Source organism: Candida parapsilosis, contig 006372 (genome assembly GCF_000182765.1).
Source record: "Candida parapsilosis strain CDC317 annotated contig 006372".
Lineage (NCBI taxonomy): Eukaryota > Fungi > Ascomycota > Pichiomycetes > Serinales > Debaryomycetaceae > Lodderomyces > Lodderomyces parapsilosis.
In genome coordinates this window covers 315,208-333,074 of record NW_023503283.1, presented here as the reverse complement: position 1 = coordinate 333,074, position 17,867 = coordinate 315,208, and the positions used below count along the sequence as shown (strand labels likewise).

The 17,867-nt window shown below is 37.8% G+C and overlaps 4 protein-coding genes and 1 non-coding gene across 5 annotated transcripts; 2 read left to right on the top strand and 3 right to left on the bottom strand. All coding sequences in view use genetic code 12, as the record gives it.

The window, feature by feature from the left end:
- Positions 1-164: 164 nt before the first annotated feature.
- On the bottom strand, positions 165-237 carry CPAR2_t_cp_Thr(UGU)_67. The gene has a single exon. It is a non-coding gene; the product is annotated as a tRNA-Thr (tRNA).
- Positions 238-3,759: 3,522 nt separating this feature from the next.
- On the top strand, positions 3,760-4,791 carry CPAR2_401500 (uncharacterized protein; the record flags this gene model as incomplete). The annotated part of the gene is made up of 1 exon (XM_036811032.1): positions 3,760-4,791. One exon carries the CDS (start codon positions 3,760-3,762, stop codon positions 4,789-4,791), a length of 1,032 nt encoding a protein of 343 aa, XP_036667510.1.
- A 276-nt stretch (positions 4,792-5,067) lies between these two features.
- CPAR2_401490 (glutathione S-transferase family protein) lies at positions 5,068-5,781 on the bottom strand (the record flags this gene model as incomplete). Its single annotated transcript, XM_036811031.1, has 1 exon — positions 5,068-5,781. The coding sequence occupies one exon, from the start codon at positions 5,779-5,781 to the stop codon at positions 5,068-5,070; it is 714 nt and encodes a 237-aa protein (XP_036667509.1).
- A 1,759-nt stretch (positions 5,782-7,540) lies between these two features.
- On the top strand, positions 7,541-10,660 carry CPAR2_401480 (Zn(II)2Cys6 transcription factor; the record flags this gene model as incomplete). The annotated part of the gene is made up of 1 exon (XM_036811030.1): positions 7,541-10,660. The coding sequence occupies one exon, from the start codon at positions 7,541-7,543 to the stop codon at positions 10,658-10,660; it is 3,120 nt and encodes a 1,039-aa protein (XP_036667508.1).
- Positions 10,661-10,782: 122 nt separating this feature from the next.
- Positions 10,783-14,871, bottom strand: ADR1 (DNA-binding transcription factor; the record flags this gene model as incomplete). Its single annotated transcript, XM_036811029.1, has 1 exon — positions 10,783-14,871. One exon carries the CDS (start codon positions 14,869-14,871, stop codon positions 10,783-10,785), a length of 4,089 nt encoding a protein of 1,362 aa, XP_036667507.1.
- Between the last annotated feature and the right edge of the window lie 2,996 nt (positions 14,872-17,867).

Here is a 17,867-nt window from a genome sequence, read left to right as displayed (position 1 = left end):
GTCACCAGATTTGAGCAGTGGCAAAAAAAAATTGAATCGGGAAAGTGACAAACGAGAGAAAAAGTTGTGAAATAAAGAACAGACGAGCAGAGGTAGGAAAGAGATATAGCATGGTGGGTAACTTTGTATATCTCTTATATCACTGTGACGAAAAAAAAAACAATTGCTCCCTACCAGAGTCGAACTAGTGACCTTTGCATTACAAGTGCAACGCTCTACCAACTGAGCTAAAAGAGCGTGTAGTTCGCAAATATTATAGCCAGTTTTACGATCGGCAAAACAAACAGTCACGTGTAAAAATCTCTAATGGCTGATAACTAAGCAAAAAGGGATTAATTCTACTTGAAATACAGTACTTTACTCGCATATGTATGTAAATATATGCACTTTTCAAACGTTTGTAGGTAGAAGTGTGGAGGTTTTCACAAATCGATTGAATATTTGTTGTAAAACTGTTGCAAAATTTAAAAATCAAGAAACTAAATGGAATTAAATATCCTGCACAATTACTAAAGATTGAAAAAGTAGACGATGTAATGGTTGACAGCAACGTCTTTGGTATCACCAGAGGATTTACCAGGTCTTGGAAAATGGTGTGCATTATTGCATTTATTTTTGGGTCTTGCTATGGACTTTTTTCAAAGGTATCTATCATATAACCGCGTATGATGTAAATACAATTGGAAGAGCCAAAGGTTGTTGTGAATATGCCGATCAAAAGAAAACGATAACTGTAACTTACAATCAAAGAAAGACGTCCTTTTCGTGTCAAGACCAGGGGTGCTTTTGATTGTATTTTTTTACAGTTGGGACAACAAAGAGTAATCGATTACAGACTCTCCTGATCAAAATTCAAAAACTTTGATCAGGATTTATTGGGCGAGCACGAAGTGTATTGTGTACACCTCAGCACAATCACGTTCGGGAAGTCGATGCTCGTACGTTACACTAATGTCTGGTAGAATGCGTCTTCCTTCTAGATACACCTTCTCTTCTTAGATATAACTTTGTAAGTTTTGATGATGGAACACAGGGTCATAGTGTCTCACATTATCTTTGAATGCGTTCATTGTTATGTTGGCGCAGCTAGCCATACATTGTTGAGTAAAGTACGTATTCCAACTTTGATTGATGAAAAGAAACTACAAATGCATTTATTAATTAGTTATTTGTATTGATAATGACGTACTGTAGACTCTGAAAATTATTCTTTTAGTTAATTCTCTTATCAAATGCCTTGTGGAGATCCTTCTTTTTTTATGTTTCTTAGTTGGTGGGATTTCTGTAAGAGTATTCCGTTGCTATTATGTGATATAAAAGGTCAGTTCACACAAGTGTAGCACTTTTGTTCATCAATCTATTCTATATTAAAGTAGTTTGCGTGGTGGATTGTGATTACATTGGTTGTTTATGCATTTTAATTCTTTTTGTTCAAAGGTAACAATCATTTTTACCTATTAGGTAAAACTAGGCAACAGAAGGAGGGTAAAAAAGAAATGATTGATTATATCTTTACAGTTGGACGAATTTGATACCCAGCCAAAAGTCTTTTCTTTCTATTTTTATCGAAAGAGGAGGTTTATTTGCGTAAAGATGCAACCGTAGCTTTCAACTGAGGGGCATTAGCTTGGCATTTGTTGTGTTCGAAGTATTGTTCGGTTGGTCTTTCCTTTGGCTTTTTCTTTAGAGACTTCGTGATAATTGTGTAAGTGTCAGTTGAAGAAGGTACGTATGAAAGTGATACTATGTAATAATATACATTTTTATTACGTTTATCATGATTTAAATTCTGGGGAACAAGTGTGGTTGTATTGAGATCTCTGTTTTTCGTTTGCAATGTATATCCCTTCCCCTTTGTCCATTGCAACTCTTTTTTCCTGGTGCTTGTTGATGCATGCATTTGTTGTTGTGAATGAAGCGCAAACTTTAACAAAAGCGCAATAAATACCGCATTCGGTAAGTCTATGCCAAGCAAAAATAAAGCATTTTTAGTTGTTGTTGAAGTTCTGTGTTACATTGGAAAAGTATTTAAACTACAATCTTCAAGACAGATGCAAATTGCTTAGACAAAAAAAGAGATCTCTCGTATTTTGTCAAGTACTGTGGCTCGTAACCATAGAATGATAATGACATGTATGTGTATAGGGCACGAGTTATTTACAACGGGGTGATTACTCTGGGAATCACATTACGTGGGTGCTCCTCTTGATATGATGGATGCAGGCCCTCCTTAAAGGATGGATCGAGGAAAAACTTACAGCTGATTGCACACTTCCATGGTTCGGGTGTTTTGGGAAAAAGGAAAGTTTCGGGAAAATGGAGGAACATAAAAGAAAAAGGAAAATTTCAATTTGCGACACGAACAAAATGGAACAAAGTGTGCAAACTCTTGAATGAGCAGTGAAATGTCGTTGTAACATCAAACTTGCTTTCTCTCGCCTGGCGTGGAAGCAAAAGTAATAGATAAGTGGCGGTAAGCAAACACTTGCTAGATGGAGTTTAGTGGTTGCATTTTTTTTCTAAACTTTTGCGTGTGCATAGAATTGCTATCATGCAACCACGCAACTATAAGAACGAAATATCGGGGAAGTAGATTATTAGACACATTTACGAGTAAGATCTTTGGTTGTGAGGGTGTATCTATCGCTATTACCAGTTTGCCTCGGCATTGTAGACTTCACAAAGGACAATAAAAGGTAAGGTGAGCAAAAAAAAAAAAGTTGTAAATCAAACGTTTGGAGGGGATAATAGTGGGGTAAAGTTCAATTTTATTCAAAAGGATCTGCCCCACTTCCACGCAACCGGAATGAAACCGAAATTTTTTCTTACATCTTGTGAAAGTCTAGCTCATTTCTGAGTGGAACAGATGCATGAGATGTAGATGTCGTTCAATAGTTACATGATTGTTGCAACCACGCTTGTTGTTGTTTCCTTGTCCAAATTTCGATGCAATGTAATGTTACACAAATAAGCTGCGAACAAGACAAGTGAAGTATTGTATTTTCATCACGAACTAAGCTAAATACGTATTGAGGATAGAGGTGACAATAAAGAGCCAGGGAGAAGAGAGACAGCAGCAAAAAGGTGACGCAAGCGTAGATACATATGTCCTGTGTCTATTGTTGGCTATTGTTTATGCGTTTCAGGAGCAAAGCGTGTATCACAACAACTATGAATATTATGCGGCTTAGTTGTAACAAAACAATAGACGCAAAAAAAGAAGAAATATTCTCGGAAACTAAATGATATAGACAATAGACTCTCAACAACAATACCCTAAATGTTGTTGTATTAATCTCCAAGCATATCCGAGGACAAGACATATATAAAAAAAAAGGTGTCATTCAAGTCTAGTATGAAACTTTATTTCTTGCTATGGTTTTAAGGTTTATGGGGATGGAAGATGGGAGAGGATTTATGTTAAGTTATAGTTTCGGATGTTTCTTCCCTTTATTCCCGATGGATGATTCATTTTGTTTGCTGCAGAACAAAGAAAGAAGAAAATTTCTTTTTTTTTGTTTATTTATTTTGTGATGATTTTATATTTTAACCGCTGGATTTTATCACAATCGCACAACTTACACTGTATTATATATATATATCGAGCAAGTTTCTATCACAATCTACAACTTTAACACTGATGGTGATATGTTTTGAGATTAATCAAGAGTATACCTTTCAAAAAATCACTACTTTTTCATGCCCTTTTCTGAATTCTCAAAGTGCTGATCTACACTAGTCATTACTCACACATAAACTATGCCACAACTACAACCAGATTATTACACCACAGATGTGGCACCACCAACACTTGCAATCACCAAAAGCAATACCAGCAACACTAGTAATATCAACAGCAAGACATATCTTAAATACAAGGCCAAGCTTGCCAGGCTTGCTAAGTTGACCAAGTTCAAAAAGAGTGCTATTGTCAAAATACATATCATAAACAAACCATCATCATCATCATCAAACACAAAGTTCGAACCTTCTACAAGAAGCAGATCAAGTAGCACTAGTACCATTTTTGTTGATGATGCGTCATCCAAGAGTGAAGGTGAGGATAAGTGTTGTTGCTGTTGTTTAGAAAAGGTACCTAACTATACTGTCACTACTACTGAATGTTCACCACGGATATCATTGGATGAGTTGCAGGATTCATTAGTGGAAGAAAACAAAGGAGATGATGATGATCTTGAAGAAAAGAACATACGTTTGTTTAATGCTGATGAAAAGAGCGTTGATGATATATCTATTGTTCCTTCTTCTCCACCACCTCAATATAAAAGCGTAGCGTTGGCGGCTTCACCAAGTAATGAAATGGAAATGGAAACGGAAACGGAAATGGCAGTGAGCCCCACTGAGGCGCAAATCCAACCTCGTTCACACACACCATCCATCACTGAACACCGCCCTACTACTTCGTCTTCCACCACATCCACCACCATCAGCACCACCATCAGCACCACCAACACTCCCATCAACCCAACACAAATCAAGTTCAAATCTCAACTAAACCAATACCTCGCCTCCATTGAAACTGAAGATCTTACATACTTTTCTGAACCATACACAAGTCTCAAACAGTATAATAAATCAACAATGCAACAATACAGTCGATATAAACTCATCAATGACAAAAGGCATCATTGTATCAATTACTATTGGCTTTATTTGGATATACGAACAAATAATCAGCTAATTGATTCAATGTATGTGAGTTGGTATAGTTGGATGAGTGGATTGATCACTTTCATGATTATTTATGCATTGTTTGTTTGCTTGTGTTGAAGGAGAGAGAAGGAGGAAGAGGGAGAGAGAGGGAGGAAGAGGAAGGAAGAAGGAGGGAGAGTTTTCATTGGCTTTCTTGTGTTGATCTACTGGTTAGATTATATTTATAGAGTTGATTATGCATATTTGTGTATATTTGTTAGATCATTGTTAATTGCATTTAGAGAAGGATTGACAGAGTTTCCAATGCTATACAGTAAAATCAGTTGTAAGCTAACTGACCAGTAATTCCTTTATAAAGCTACCGATAGACATCCAAAGTGAAAAGAATCTCTATCAAGCAATGTTTTCAAGAAATTCTTCAATCCATTTGGCTGGCACTGCTTGGAGACCCTTCCTCACTTGAGGTAATTTCAACAATGAATCATGCCATTTACTCAATAATGGCCATTGATGAATATCGATATCCAATCCCTTTAAAGCAACTGCCCATCCAAACAAGGCAAAGTCAGCAACAGTATAACGATCACCAACTAAATACTTTCCTTCATTAGCTTTGTTTCTTGACAATATGTCTTCGTAAACACCATAAATCCTCTTGACATCGGTAGTGTACCTATTAATAGCATATGGTACTTTTTCTTTCGCATACAAGATAAAGTGGTTTGCCTGACCTTGGATGGGTCCATTTTCACTAACTTGGAAAATCAAGTACTCCAAAGTCTTGTAGTATTCAGCAGTGCCATAAGGGTAACTAAACTTGTGTTGTTTATCATAAGTGTCTGCAAGATATTGCAATATAGCACCTGTTTGACTTAAAACCAATGGTCCACTACCACTACTGCCACCATTATCAGACTTGAAGTTGGGATCTTCAATGGTGGGGATACGTCCATTGGGGTTCAATTTGACAAACCAATCAGACTTGGATTCATTCTTACCAATGTCTATGGGAATAGCATCGTATTTGAGACCAAGAAATTCCAAAAAGATGGAAACTTTGAATCCGTTAGGGGTTCCGCATGTGTATAACTTGATTGGCAATGACATTATTTTACAAAGACGTTGAAGGTCAATTGGTGTATGGCGTTGTGTGTGTGTGTGTTAGTGTGTGTGGTAATGGGATTGCTCTTATAATGATGGTTTAAAGGAAGTTTATCAATGCTTTGCTTCTTACTAATCAAAAATATTGATTGAATTGCTGTGGCATTAGTGTTTCCATTTTAGGCAAGTCCGATCACCGAACCCATAAAGACACATACGTATTACGCTACCATTAAAGTGTCAAACTAAAGTTGAGTCAGCTTTGACGAAAGCAAGAGTTTAGTGTCTCGGAGCCGGTTTGTTTTTGAGTTTTAAAAGTTGGTGCTTCGCGAATAGTTGGAATGCTAATTTGCTTAGAGTCCAACACAGCTCAGCCAGTTTTACTGTGCAAAAAATTGCAATGTTTTCTTTCACAAGTGAGATCCCTTGCCCATTATCTTGAACAGATTGAAGGTTATACGCAGGGAGAAGACATGCAGATAAAACTTTCCCTTTCGTTGCAACATTACATTTTTCTCTCATCTTACATCATCATCGCCCCACGTACCTCCTATTCATTTGCAGTAGAGATGATTATGCAAGTTTTTGAGACAGTGATTTTTCTTTTTGTATCCCGGAGTTTAGATATATAATATCACTCTCGGAGTTAAACCCCTTTTTCGAAAGAAGGATAGTTTGACTAACCATCCACAAGTGGATAAACACCTAGCATTAGGGCAGCCTGAACCTAAAAACTCTATCGGGAATCACTCAACTGTAAGTGCCCCTTACTTCTAGATGCATTTTGAAAGAGAAGATACCTCCAGAGGGGGAAGTGAGAAGAGAAGTACTATTGGTGTTTTGTTTAGCGGAAGAATCCCAATTCAGAAAAAAAAAAAAAAGAATGAGACAAGAAAGACACAATATCAAAAGGTATTGCCTTTTGTGAAGGTAGAAGTTGTAGTATGTATGAGGTTAATCAAGGCGAAGCTCTCTCTATTGTTTTGTAAAGTGTGTGTATAGTAGAGTCAACCCGGTCTTACCATTTGTGGACTTTGTTTGTTCTTTTATTGTTTTTGCTTTGCATTGATTTCGTGTTTTCTATTTAGACAATTTCCCAACAATTTACGGTGTGCTTTTCTCTTGTGTGCGGTATGTATGTCAAATTTTTTCTGGGGGTGGAGATGTGTGTGTGTGTGTGTGTGTGTGTGTGTGTGTGTGTGTGTTTGTGGAAACCTCATTCTGCAGAGAAAGAGAGACAGCAAGAGAGACAGCAAGAGAGACATTTAAAGTATGCGAGGAGCAGAGGGCTGTACTGGGTTATATATTGTTTTGTTGGTATACCGTACTTTCTTCTCCCGTTTGTAGTGACCTTAAAGATGTCACTTGTGTATGTGTGTGCGTGTGTGTTTGTTAAATTTAGAATTTTCGTCTTCTTCTTTAAGTATGAGTTTTTGTCCCTTCTTTTTTTACGTAATTACATACTTTTAATTTTTCAACAACAATTTCATTTCCAGGAGGTTACTTTCTATAAAGTTTTATAGTTCTTTTAGAGACTTGGATATAGTAACTACAAAGTAACACCCATCGCAGGATTAACCAAAACACCATTCTTTTCACCTTTACCACCTGGATGTCAACTAACTGAATACCCCCACCATTAAGCAAACTTCTGTTTTTTCTTGTGCGCCGCAGAAAAGCTAGAACCGATATTTTGGACCCCACCTTCAACATCGTTTTCCCTACACGCAGTAACTAACAACTAGCAATCACAATCACCACCACCATGGATCCGTCAGATAGCATCGATACAGATAAACGAACAAAAGTGTCACGTGCATGTGATTATTGCAAAAAAAGGAAATTCAAATGTAGTGGTAGAGCACCTTGCGACTTGTGCCTGAAAAAGAAGATGGAGTGTACATTCAGTATTGTTGATAGAAGAACCATACGGAGGAAAAACAAAAAAAGAAGAACCAAAGCTGAAAAGGATAGTTCCTTGAATGCAGGAACATACCAACCAGTCACGACTACATCTTCAACTTCCCACGCAAAAGAGTTTGTTCATAAAGTTGTCAAGAATGATCAAGTTGATCGGAAATCACTAAACATGTTAAACAAGCTGTCGCAACTACCTATACATTTCCAACCATTGACAATGTTCCCAGTTACTGGAAAGTCTGATGAAAGCGACGGATCATTTGAGAAAAAATCGGAGTTGGAAGAAGGGGAACTGATTGAAGAAGACGATGACGAGTCGGGGGTTTCTAGCAGTGTTGAAGAGAGTGATGGTGAAGGAGTAGTCAAGGACAATACTGAAACAAATGCAACTGAATCAACAAAGAAACCACAAAGTACATCAAACTCCCATTCGCAACCCCATTCTCATTCACACTCGCACTCACACTCACACTCACATTCACATTCAAAAACTCACAACACACACAAAACACATAGTTGGGCAGAAGAGGCCGAGCTGCATCGTGTGCTTTTTGATGCGGAAGGCAATTTGAAATATGTTGGTGAATCAGCTCCATTATCCTTTCTCTTTGAATGCAGAAGCATTTTTGCCAAAACTATTGGTAAGTCAGAATTCACCGAAGAACCTGATTCGTTGGAAATATTTGACGATACCGATGAAGTTCAAGAAGTTGTGCAAATGGCATTACCGAGTCGTGAAAATTTGAAAAGGATATTGCGGTTGTTTTTGATAAATGTCAACGAAGCTTGTTACTTGTTTGATATTAAACATTTTGAAAAAACCGTCATTACCCCTATATACAACAACTATGGTGATTGTTCAGTTGACCAAATTTCTTTAATGAATTTAATGATTGGTGTGGGGCTCTTGTATGCAGAAATAATTGGTGATCCAATCTGTCAAAATATGGAGTCTCCACAAATGAAGTCATCGGCTTATTTCGAATTTGGAATCCATTTGGCTAAAAAGTATATGAATGTGGGTAAACTATGGATATCTGAGGCCATGGCACTTGCATTTTTCTACTATTCATCAACGCATCAACGAAGCACTGCATGGTTGATACTAGGTATAGCAGTGAGGAATGCTCAAGGATTGGGTCTTCATCGAAAATTCATCAATGAGTCATTTACTGACAAAGGGTATGTCAGACATAGAAGGAAATTGTACAAAAGTTTGTACGTATTGGATCGTATCACATCGGTAACTTTGGGACGTCCCTTACTTATTGATGATTATGACTGGGATGATTTTGATACTACTGATATTTACGAATTGGATGCCAATGGTGAGCCTATTGAGAATTACAACTTGAAAGCATTGATTGAGACTACCAAAGTGGCAAAACTCATTGGTAAAATCATCCGCCAATTTTACATTGATGGCGTTGTCAATACTATCAAGGCAGAGAAGTTGGCGGTTGAATTGAAGCAATGGGCATCAAATTTGCCGGAAGAGTTGCAAATGGATAAAGCAGTGAATGATGATGGTGATCAAAATCCCAATGGAGAATTTGATGATCGCAAGATTTCACTATTATTGATTCACTTGTCACACTTGTACACGGTTATCCTTCTATCACGACCTTTTTTCATGTACATCAATTTCAAACTGAATAAAAGTAAAATATTCCAAAAACCCAAGGGGAGACAAGAAATTGCCATTTGCAACTTTTGTCGAGCAGCAATCAAAGCTTCGAGTTTGATTATTCAGTTGATGGAATGCTATATCAACTATACCAGATTTCTACCGGAAAGATGCGAGTCAAATGCATTGATTTCATCCGTATTGATGGCATCGTTAATCACGGGCATGACTGCATTATTCTTGGAGACTTACGACTATAAAGACGAAAAGATTACTATTCAAACCATGATGATTCATTTAAATTCTGCTAAGAGAGTGCTTCAATTTTATTCCAAGACTAATATCATGGCAACTAGGTATTATGTAATCATAAATCAAATGCAAAATACTTTGATGGAAAATTTCAACCTAGATGTGAATGGAATTAAAAGGAAGTCAAGTAAACAAAAGAAACTAAAGAAGGAAGCAAAGGAAGCAAAGGAAACAACTCAGTTACTCACACCATCGAATGGGAACAAGTCTCAACAAATGCACCAGTCACTACTGTACAATTTGCCAAACAACCAGTTTGCCCACCCCAGCCAACCAATGCAACAACAACATCTGCAAAATCTGCAAAATCTGTACAACCTACAACAACAGCAACAACAGCAACCACGACAATCAAATATTAATCACATATCACCCAGTCTGTCCTATGACTCAGGAAGAACGCCAACCTCATCATCAGCAACCACCGAAGAACATTTCCTACCACACGATATATTCAATAAAGATTACGACAATTTTATGGAAAATTTCGGGTCCTTGTTGTTGCCCATCGCGACAATGGGTCTGAATTTGACGTCAACTCAAGGTGTGGATGGATCAAGATTGCCAGTGAATGACTATGGCGGTGGTGGCGTGGGAGGTGGCTATGCTGCTTATGGACAGGGATCAGGGTCGGGGTCGTCGTCGTATGAGTCGGCAAATTTGGATGATACGGGGTCCAATTTGTACAGCCAACAATTTAGTCTACAAGAAAGGCCATCACAACCACAGAAGCTTCGACAACAACCCCAGCAGCAACAGCAGCAACAGCAACAACAGCAACAACAACATCATCATCAACAACAACAGCAGTCACCTGTTTTCATGCAGCAGCCACAGACACAACCTGGGCAAGCTATGGGAGGTGGTGGATCCAATTCTGGCAATGCCACGGCCAACCAGCCTAGTGGATCATTTCCTGGTATAGCGAGCGGACCTAACAGAACACCAAATGATGATCTGTTGGACGAATTCATGTACACGCTGGGCTTGAATGATTTCTTATACGATTCAAGAACACTTGGTTAAAAAATAACAAAATAGATATACAAGTTTTACAGGAGACTTTACTTAAATAAATACACTGTGTTTTATAGTTTTTGAAATAAAATACATACTTTAGACCGTATTTGCTTCTTATCCACCCTCTTTTAATCTACCAATTTATCTTTATTCTCAACCACATATCGTTTCATCATCAGCAAGTTGACCGCCAATTTCTTCAAAATGGAGACGCGCAATTGCGACTCGTATAAATAACTCATCATCAATTCACCAACATCAAGAATGTGCAATGTTGTTTCTATACTTGGCTCTAAAGTGTCATTTGCAACAGCAACAGTAGCCGCAGCAGGGTTTCCACTCGTCAAGTAGGATAACGTCGACCAACCATGTTCCAATTTCACTTGAGGACTGGTATGTGCAGAAGAACCACCACCACCACCCGGTTGCAAAGGCGATGTTGTTGATGAAGGATTAGCAATGCCCGCATTACTACCACCACCACCACCAAACTCATCTCCTCCAGGGTGCTTATAACCATGTTGGTTCAATTCTGCTGCAATTTGATCAACCACCGATACCATCAGTTGCAATTTAGTTGTGAGCGGTTTCAATGATTCACAATGTGTTTCATCACCGAGTAGTCCCTGTTTGCAAAGTAACGATTTACGTCTAATCAAATATATTGAAAACAAAACCATGGTATTGAATGCATGAAACAACATTTGTGCATGAACGAGATCCTTTGTCGGTTCAAATTGCGATGAGAATTGAATCTTGACTGTGTTTTGAGATGCACTATGTCCATGATTGTTATTGGTGTTCTCATGATGAAGAAAACTGTGATCATCAATAAATGAATTCGACGTGTTATCCAAGTACCCAAAATCAGTACTGAATGGATCTTGTCCAAGAATTTCCGAACTATGCTTTGCGCCAGTTTGTGGTTGTTGATGTAAATTAGATCCGCCAATTTCAATAGTACCAAACGAAAGCAACTTGATCAATTCAATACAACAATCAGCAACGCGTAAATAGTCATCATCGACATTTTCATCACCTTTACTAGGGAAACTGGTAAACGCAAAATCAAAGTTGTTTACTAAATCTTGGAAAGTCTTGAACCACAATTGATCTTTGATGAATTTCATATTCAACGCCGTGACAATCTTGGTATAGTTACTCAACAACAAGTAATCAATCTTTTCGTAATCTCTTTGCAACTTGTGTTTGTCACCATCCATGGGGAAATGCACACTGATTTCATCCAAGACTTTAAAGGCATCAATTTTGGCCATTTCCTTATATTGCTTGATTTCGTATATTCCATGCACCAACGAAGTGAATCCACATTTACCCAATTGATCAAGACTAAATGCAATTGAACGATCAAGCTCTTCATTTGCAGGGACGCTAGGACTAGCCGATTTGGATATCCGAAGCAACAACTCTTTAAATTGAATAGTACTTGTTCGCGAATACATATTCAAAGTTTCACCATTCATTGAACAACTTTCTTGGAAATCTTGATAACTTTTAAAACTCCACAAATATTCATCATTTCTATTAGGGACAACCAATTCACCCAAATCATTTGCCGATAAAGTCAATGGCACATTATACAACATGGAAAGGAAATTCGTCAATCGATATATAATGTAAACAATTCGAGATTGTGATTGCAAATTAATCAAATTCTTAAACTTTAACTCATCACTTAAAGTATTGGAAAATAACGAAACCTCCTCAGCTTGCTTTTTACTTGATTCAACCAACTTGTCATAAATCATCCTGTCCTCACCATGTATAGAAAATAGAATAGCTTCGTTGGTTTTGATTGATGTTTTGACAAGCGAGTTTAACGCATTCAATTGTCTCATAACAATAAATACATTGTTTGGATTGTCAGAAAATAATCCATAAATGACCGACAACGTAAGCGATTGTATAAGCCAAAGTGGATTCTTCGTACTACCTCCTCCATCATTGGCTTTGGTCTGTGGTGGGTTTTTCCTACTCTCCAAATAAATGTGAATGGCTCTTCTTGAAGCTTCATACAAATGTTCGGATTCACTTTTGCAGTTGGCTAATAACGCACCAATTGTAGCAGCTAACAAAGGTAAACAAACTCTAGCACTTTCATTTGATTCGTCTTCATCAGAAGCCATACTCATAATCTCATACTCATTCAATTTTGACACATGTATGAATGAAAAATGAGCCAAAAATTCCCCAACAAACCGATAAAGAAATGATTCCAATTTTTCATTTGAGGGTATAACTGGAGTAGAAATCCCACTGATGGGATACTTGTTCAAAGCACGACTGATTAGCTGGCGCATATGATTGGTGAACATTTTGTTTCTTGAAAAATTGCTCAATCTCATCTTGGGCATCTGCTCAAAGAGTTCCCTTTGAGGCGTTGTTGCATTTTCCAAATTTAGCAATGTATGTTGATCAATTGTGTTTTCAAAAACGGGATTCACTACATTCAGCTGAGAGCTATTGGCTTTAGGTGGCGATTTCAAATTAGCTGGAGAGCTAGCGTCAACGCCAGAAGAGCTAGCGGAAAACTGGTCGCCATAAAAGGAGTATCCACCAGGCATGAATTTAGCTCCAACATCAATTTCGTGAGTCAATTCATCAATATCATTAAGGAAATTCCATTCAGGATTGACGGCTTCATCGGTTCTACCAGGTACACGATCCTCATCGGGTTCTTGAAGTATAGGAGTCAATACTCGAATATGCGAGGTAGGATCCATATGCAATGCTTGATCCAAAACATCATCAGGTATATCGTAAAAGGAGTATCCTGAACCATCCAAGTACTTGTCGAGTTGTCCAGTGTGGTGAAATGTTTGCAGTTGAGCCTGTGGTTGAGCTTGTGAAGGTGGTGGAGGTTGTTGTTGAGGCTGTTGAGGCTGTTGTTGTTGTTGTTGTTGTTGTTGTTGTGGTAGCGGTGGTGGCTGCTGCTGCTGTTGTAATTGGTGCTGGTGCTGGTGTTGTAGTTGGTGTTGATGATGCGCATTTACGCCATTCTGAATCTCTTGACTTGTCAATGTAACTGTTGGCATCATATATCCTCCATCAAATTGCGAATTTGTACTATTGACACTATCAGTTCTTGTTTGCCCCATTGCCGTAAAAGTTGAAGGGTGGGAAAATGACCCATGATGACTAACATTGACTGGTGGCGTTGGGTACCCATTAATACCAGACGTTATGGAGCTTGTACGTTGCATCTTGACAATATTGGAAGTATCAGATAATCCGGGTATATGAGCAAGATTATCTAGCCAATTCATTTCATCTGCTGAACTTGATGGCAAAAATTGAGGTGTTGAAAATTCAACATTGTCACTTTGTGGATATACATCACTAAACTCGGGTATATTGACAGCATAGTTTGCACCCGACTGTGCTGAAAAGGAAGTTCCTCTTCTCGCTCTTGTTGGAGTTATGGCGATCCCCGTAGAACCAGTCAAATCAGGTGTATGCCTATTGTGCTCAAGTGCTTGTCTTTTCAAATTAGCTGGATTGGAGCTCTTTCTAGTAGCGTTGGCTGATGAAGATGTAGACGACGCAGGAGTCACTGTGGCACCCGTCGGGAGTGATGGTTGCTGTGCAAACGCACTGCTATTACGTTTTGCCTTCAGTACTTTTGCTTTAGTCGTGTTGGCTTTCGAGTCAAACAAGTTCAAGTTAAACTCTACTGGTTCAGCTTTTATCTTTGTTGTATCTTGAGCTACTGGACTGGCCTCATCTTCACCTTCATCTTCTTTCAGCCTTATGGACTTACGCCTAAGTCTAGTGATTGCATCAGTACAACCAGCATGTAGCTTCTGTGCATGACGTAGTAACAAGTCTCTCCGACTAAATTTTCTTTGACATACTCCACAACTAAATGGTTTTTCCTTTGTATGAGATCTCTCATGTCGCCTCAAATGCTCCAATCTCGCAAATGCACGTGTACAGATTTGACAAACGAATAATCGTGGTTTACCTGAAGGAGTTGTACCATATGCTGTTAGTTCCATTGGAATGTTTTTCGTTTTTTTGGTTTTAGTATGTTTGCTGTTGTCGTCGGTTTCCTTTTCAATGGGAGTAGACTCAGCACTAAGTGGAGTTGGAGTTGGAGTTGGAGTAGGCTCTTCTTCCAGCCTCCCATCATCAGGAATGTGATTCAAAGATGAGTGTGATGTTTCACTCCTAAGTCCAATACTAGTGGTATTCATGTATCCTGTTGTATTAAAAGTAGAAAGCATGCAAAAGAGTCTTTGAATGAATTTGTGCTGTATGACGGTGTCTCGATTTTTTTTTTTCTTGTTTGTTTTTTCTCTCTTTGTTTGGATATATATCGAACAATGCAAGTAAAATTAGCTTGCCGAGTGAATTAAGGGAAAAGGTGGTAACTAGTATGGGTATCAGTTAGTGGCTTGCCTTCTGGGAACCATGTACCAGTAGTAGAAACGAGTTTTGAAAGTTTTCTTGTGGTGGTGCTAAGTTTGTAATGGAAAAAACGCGGATATTGCGTTGAGTGTGAGTGACCGAGAATGACGGGGATTATACTTTTTTCTCTTTCTCTATTTGTTTTATTTTTGTCTGTTGGTTTTGGGGTTGTTGTTGAAAAAAAAAAGAACCCAACGAAACCTGGATGAGCAATTCTTTTGAAAAAGAGGAAACACAACAGTAAAGATAAGTAGTTTGAAATACAATTGGTTTAACGAGTTGTGTATAACCTTAATTCTGTATGGATTTTGTTTGTTTGCTATATGTGATCTTGTTTGAAAGTAATTTAATACCCTTTCTCTATAGTAGTAGATATATACTAAAGAGTTATTTTCTATTGACTTTCTTATTTAGCTTGTTATTATATGGATGATATTTCTCTGGGGTAAAAAAGTAGAGTTGTGTGTGTGTGTGTGTGTGTGTGTGTGTGTGTGGTGTCCTTTTTTGAAGGCTAAACGACAAAGATTTATTGGAAAACAAATAAACAATCAGACAGACAGACAAGAAAACAATACAAAGGTCGTGTCTATTGGTAAAATGTCAATTGTTAACTATGTAGTGCATGCACCAAATTCACTTTTTTTTTTTGTCCGGGGCTTGTTAAAGACAGACATAAGATCCGTATTCTGTATATAAGACACTTTTTTTGTCTGACAAAAAATATAGACAAAGAAGTAGAATGGAGAACAATGTCAAAATTATATCTTTGAAAATCTGAAATGTGGGGTTGTTCAATAGTACACTACCTCTAGTAGTTAAGTCTTATTATTAATCCCTTTGTTTTATTGGCTCTGTTTGTATGTGTTATGAAACTTCGTGGGGTATTTTCATTGTGACTTGAATCTACAAAAGACTCAGAACATTCCAATGCTGACATTAATGCTACAACTTCAATGGAAATACAACATGTGTTACGTATATACACTGGGTTTATGGGCCAATCTGAATCTTTGTTAACCGTATCTCTTTTCAACAAAAGATTACTTTGTGTTATTCGGACTTGGCCGCGTAAATCAATTGAAAGATAATAAATCCGAGTCATTCTTTACAGACTTATCCATGGGGTAGGTAGCATTGGTTAGTGCATTAGTGGTTGTATAACCATACAAACAATCATGTAGCCACCATTGGTAGCAAAGGAGGAGGGTGTGGGGTCCCCAGCGCCTCTTGCAGATACTACACGTGGGTCCCTTTCGCAGGCAATGAAGATCTGGCCAAGACTAGACGCGTAGTTCACGCTCGCTGAAAAGTTCAAGTTGTTAGCTGTTTTCTAGTGAACGTTTTATCAAATCTGTTCGAAAAAACTCCGAGCAATGCCGAGAATTTTCTAAAGGGTGATGCATAAAATGTCTGATTAATTCTGCAAAAACTGTCAGGATAAAAAGTTAGCATAGAGAGAGACGGTAATTTCAACCTATCAAGCATCAATCTTCTTTAGTTCTTTATAGAAACGTCTTTTAGGCTGTCTAACTTTGTAGCAAGATTATCACAACAAATTTTAAAGCATATGCCACGGGGGAACAAGTATAGAGAGGACACCACCTCTACTCCTACACATTGTACTGAAATCAAATGAATAAACAGCTTTCGAAACTAGCACTTTGCAGTGTGTCTTGATACCTTTTCTTTGCTTACACATCCTTGGAGTAGTTGAGTGTTATTACACTTACGTAACTTATGCACTGATAAAGATCAAGGTAACTCATTTCATTTCCGAATAATGAAAGTAAGAGCTTGCGAATTATATTCTGTCCACTTTGTAAAGTAAACGATGCTCTTTCATCGCATTACTACTCTTTAGAGAGTCAACTTAATACGCCCTCGAGTTGTCAATATGCAAAACTCAATGTGGCACACACAGTTTCGGGCTTTCCGTAACGAGTCAAAAATAGAGTAACCAAAGGCTTCAATATACGTTTTTATTTTACATGATATACTAAAGATATACATTGTTGTAACGACGTAAACAATCAATATGCAGATCATCCCACAGTTTTAGCGACGCAAACATCAGTTGGCGGTATCAACGACATCAAGGTTTTTGCGCAAATAAGCTAGCAATGGTTCGGCAGTTTTGGTGCGTTTTAAGTGTATTGATCAGCAACTCTTCAACTCATGATCAATACATTTCCAAATCAAACCAGACACATTCTCCAAATGTAATGGTGTCCCATTACAATTCAATTGATAATGATGATTACTTTTGGAAAAAGTCAACCTGTCGAAACTCACTGCATAAACTTGATCCATGATATCAACTTTCTCCACCTGGATAATACAGATGGAGTCAATGATTGATAAAACCTGATATTTTCACGAACCGCAAGAGAACTCAGCACTATTAAAGCAAGTTTGCGAAAACAAACAAAAAAGATCAAAAATCTAAAAAAAGGAATCCAAAAATCTGAACAATTTGCAACCCTATTTATACTTTGGCATGTCTGTGGTAAACACCCTTTCCCCTCATTTCAATCAAAGCAATAAAACTAGGCATCACCACTTTTCTTTTCCAAAATAATGATTTTACAAAAACGAGTTGATCTTTTTGTATATACGTAACTTCGTCTTTTAAATTATTCGCAAAAACTTGTTCACTAATCTAGGAAGCAAATGAAAACACAAAGATCTGAACAAGGACGTATATTCTACACACACACATTGAAGCGGTGTTCCGGTGATCGTCATATTGTATTTGATTTGGTGAATACACGATATAGATGAT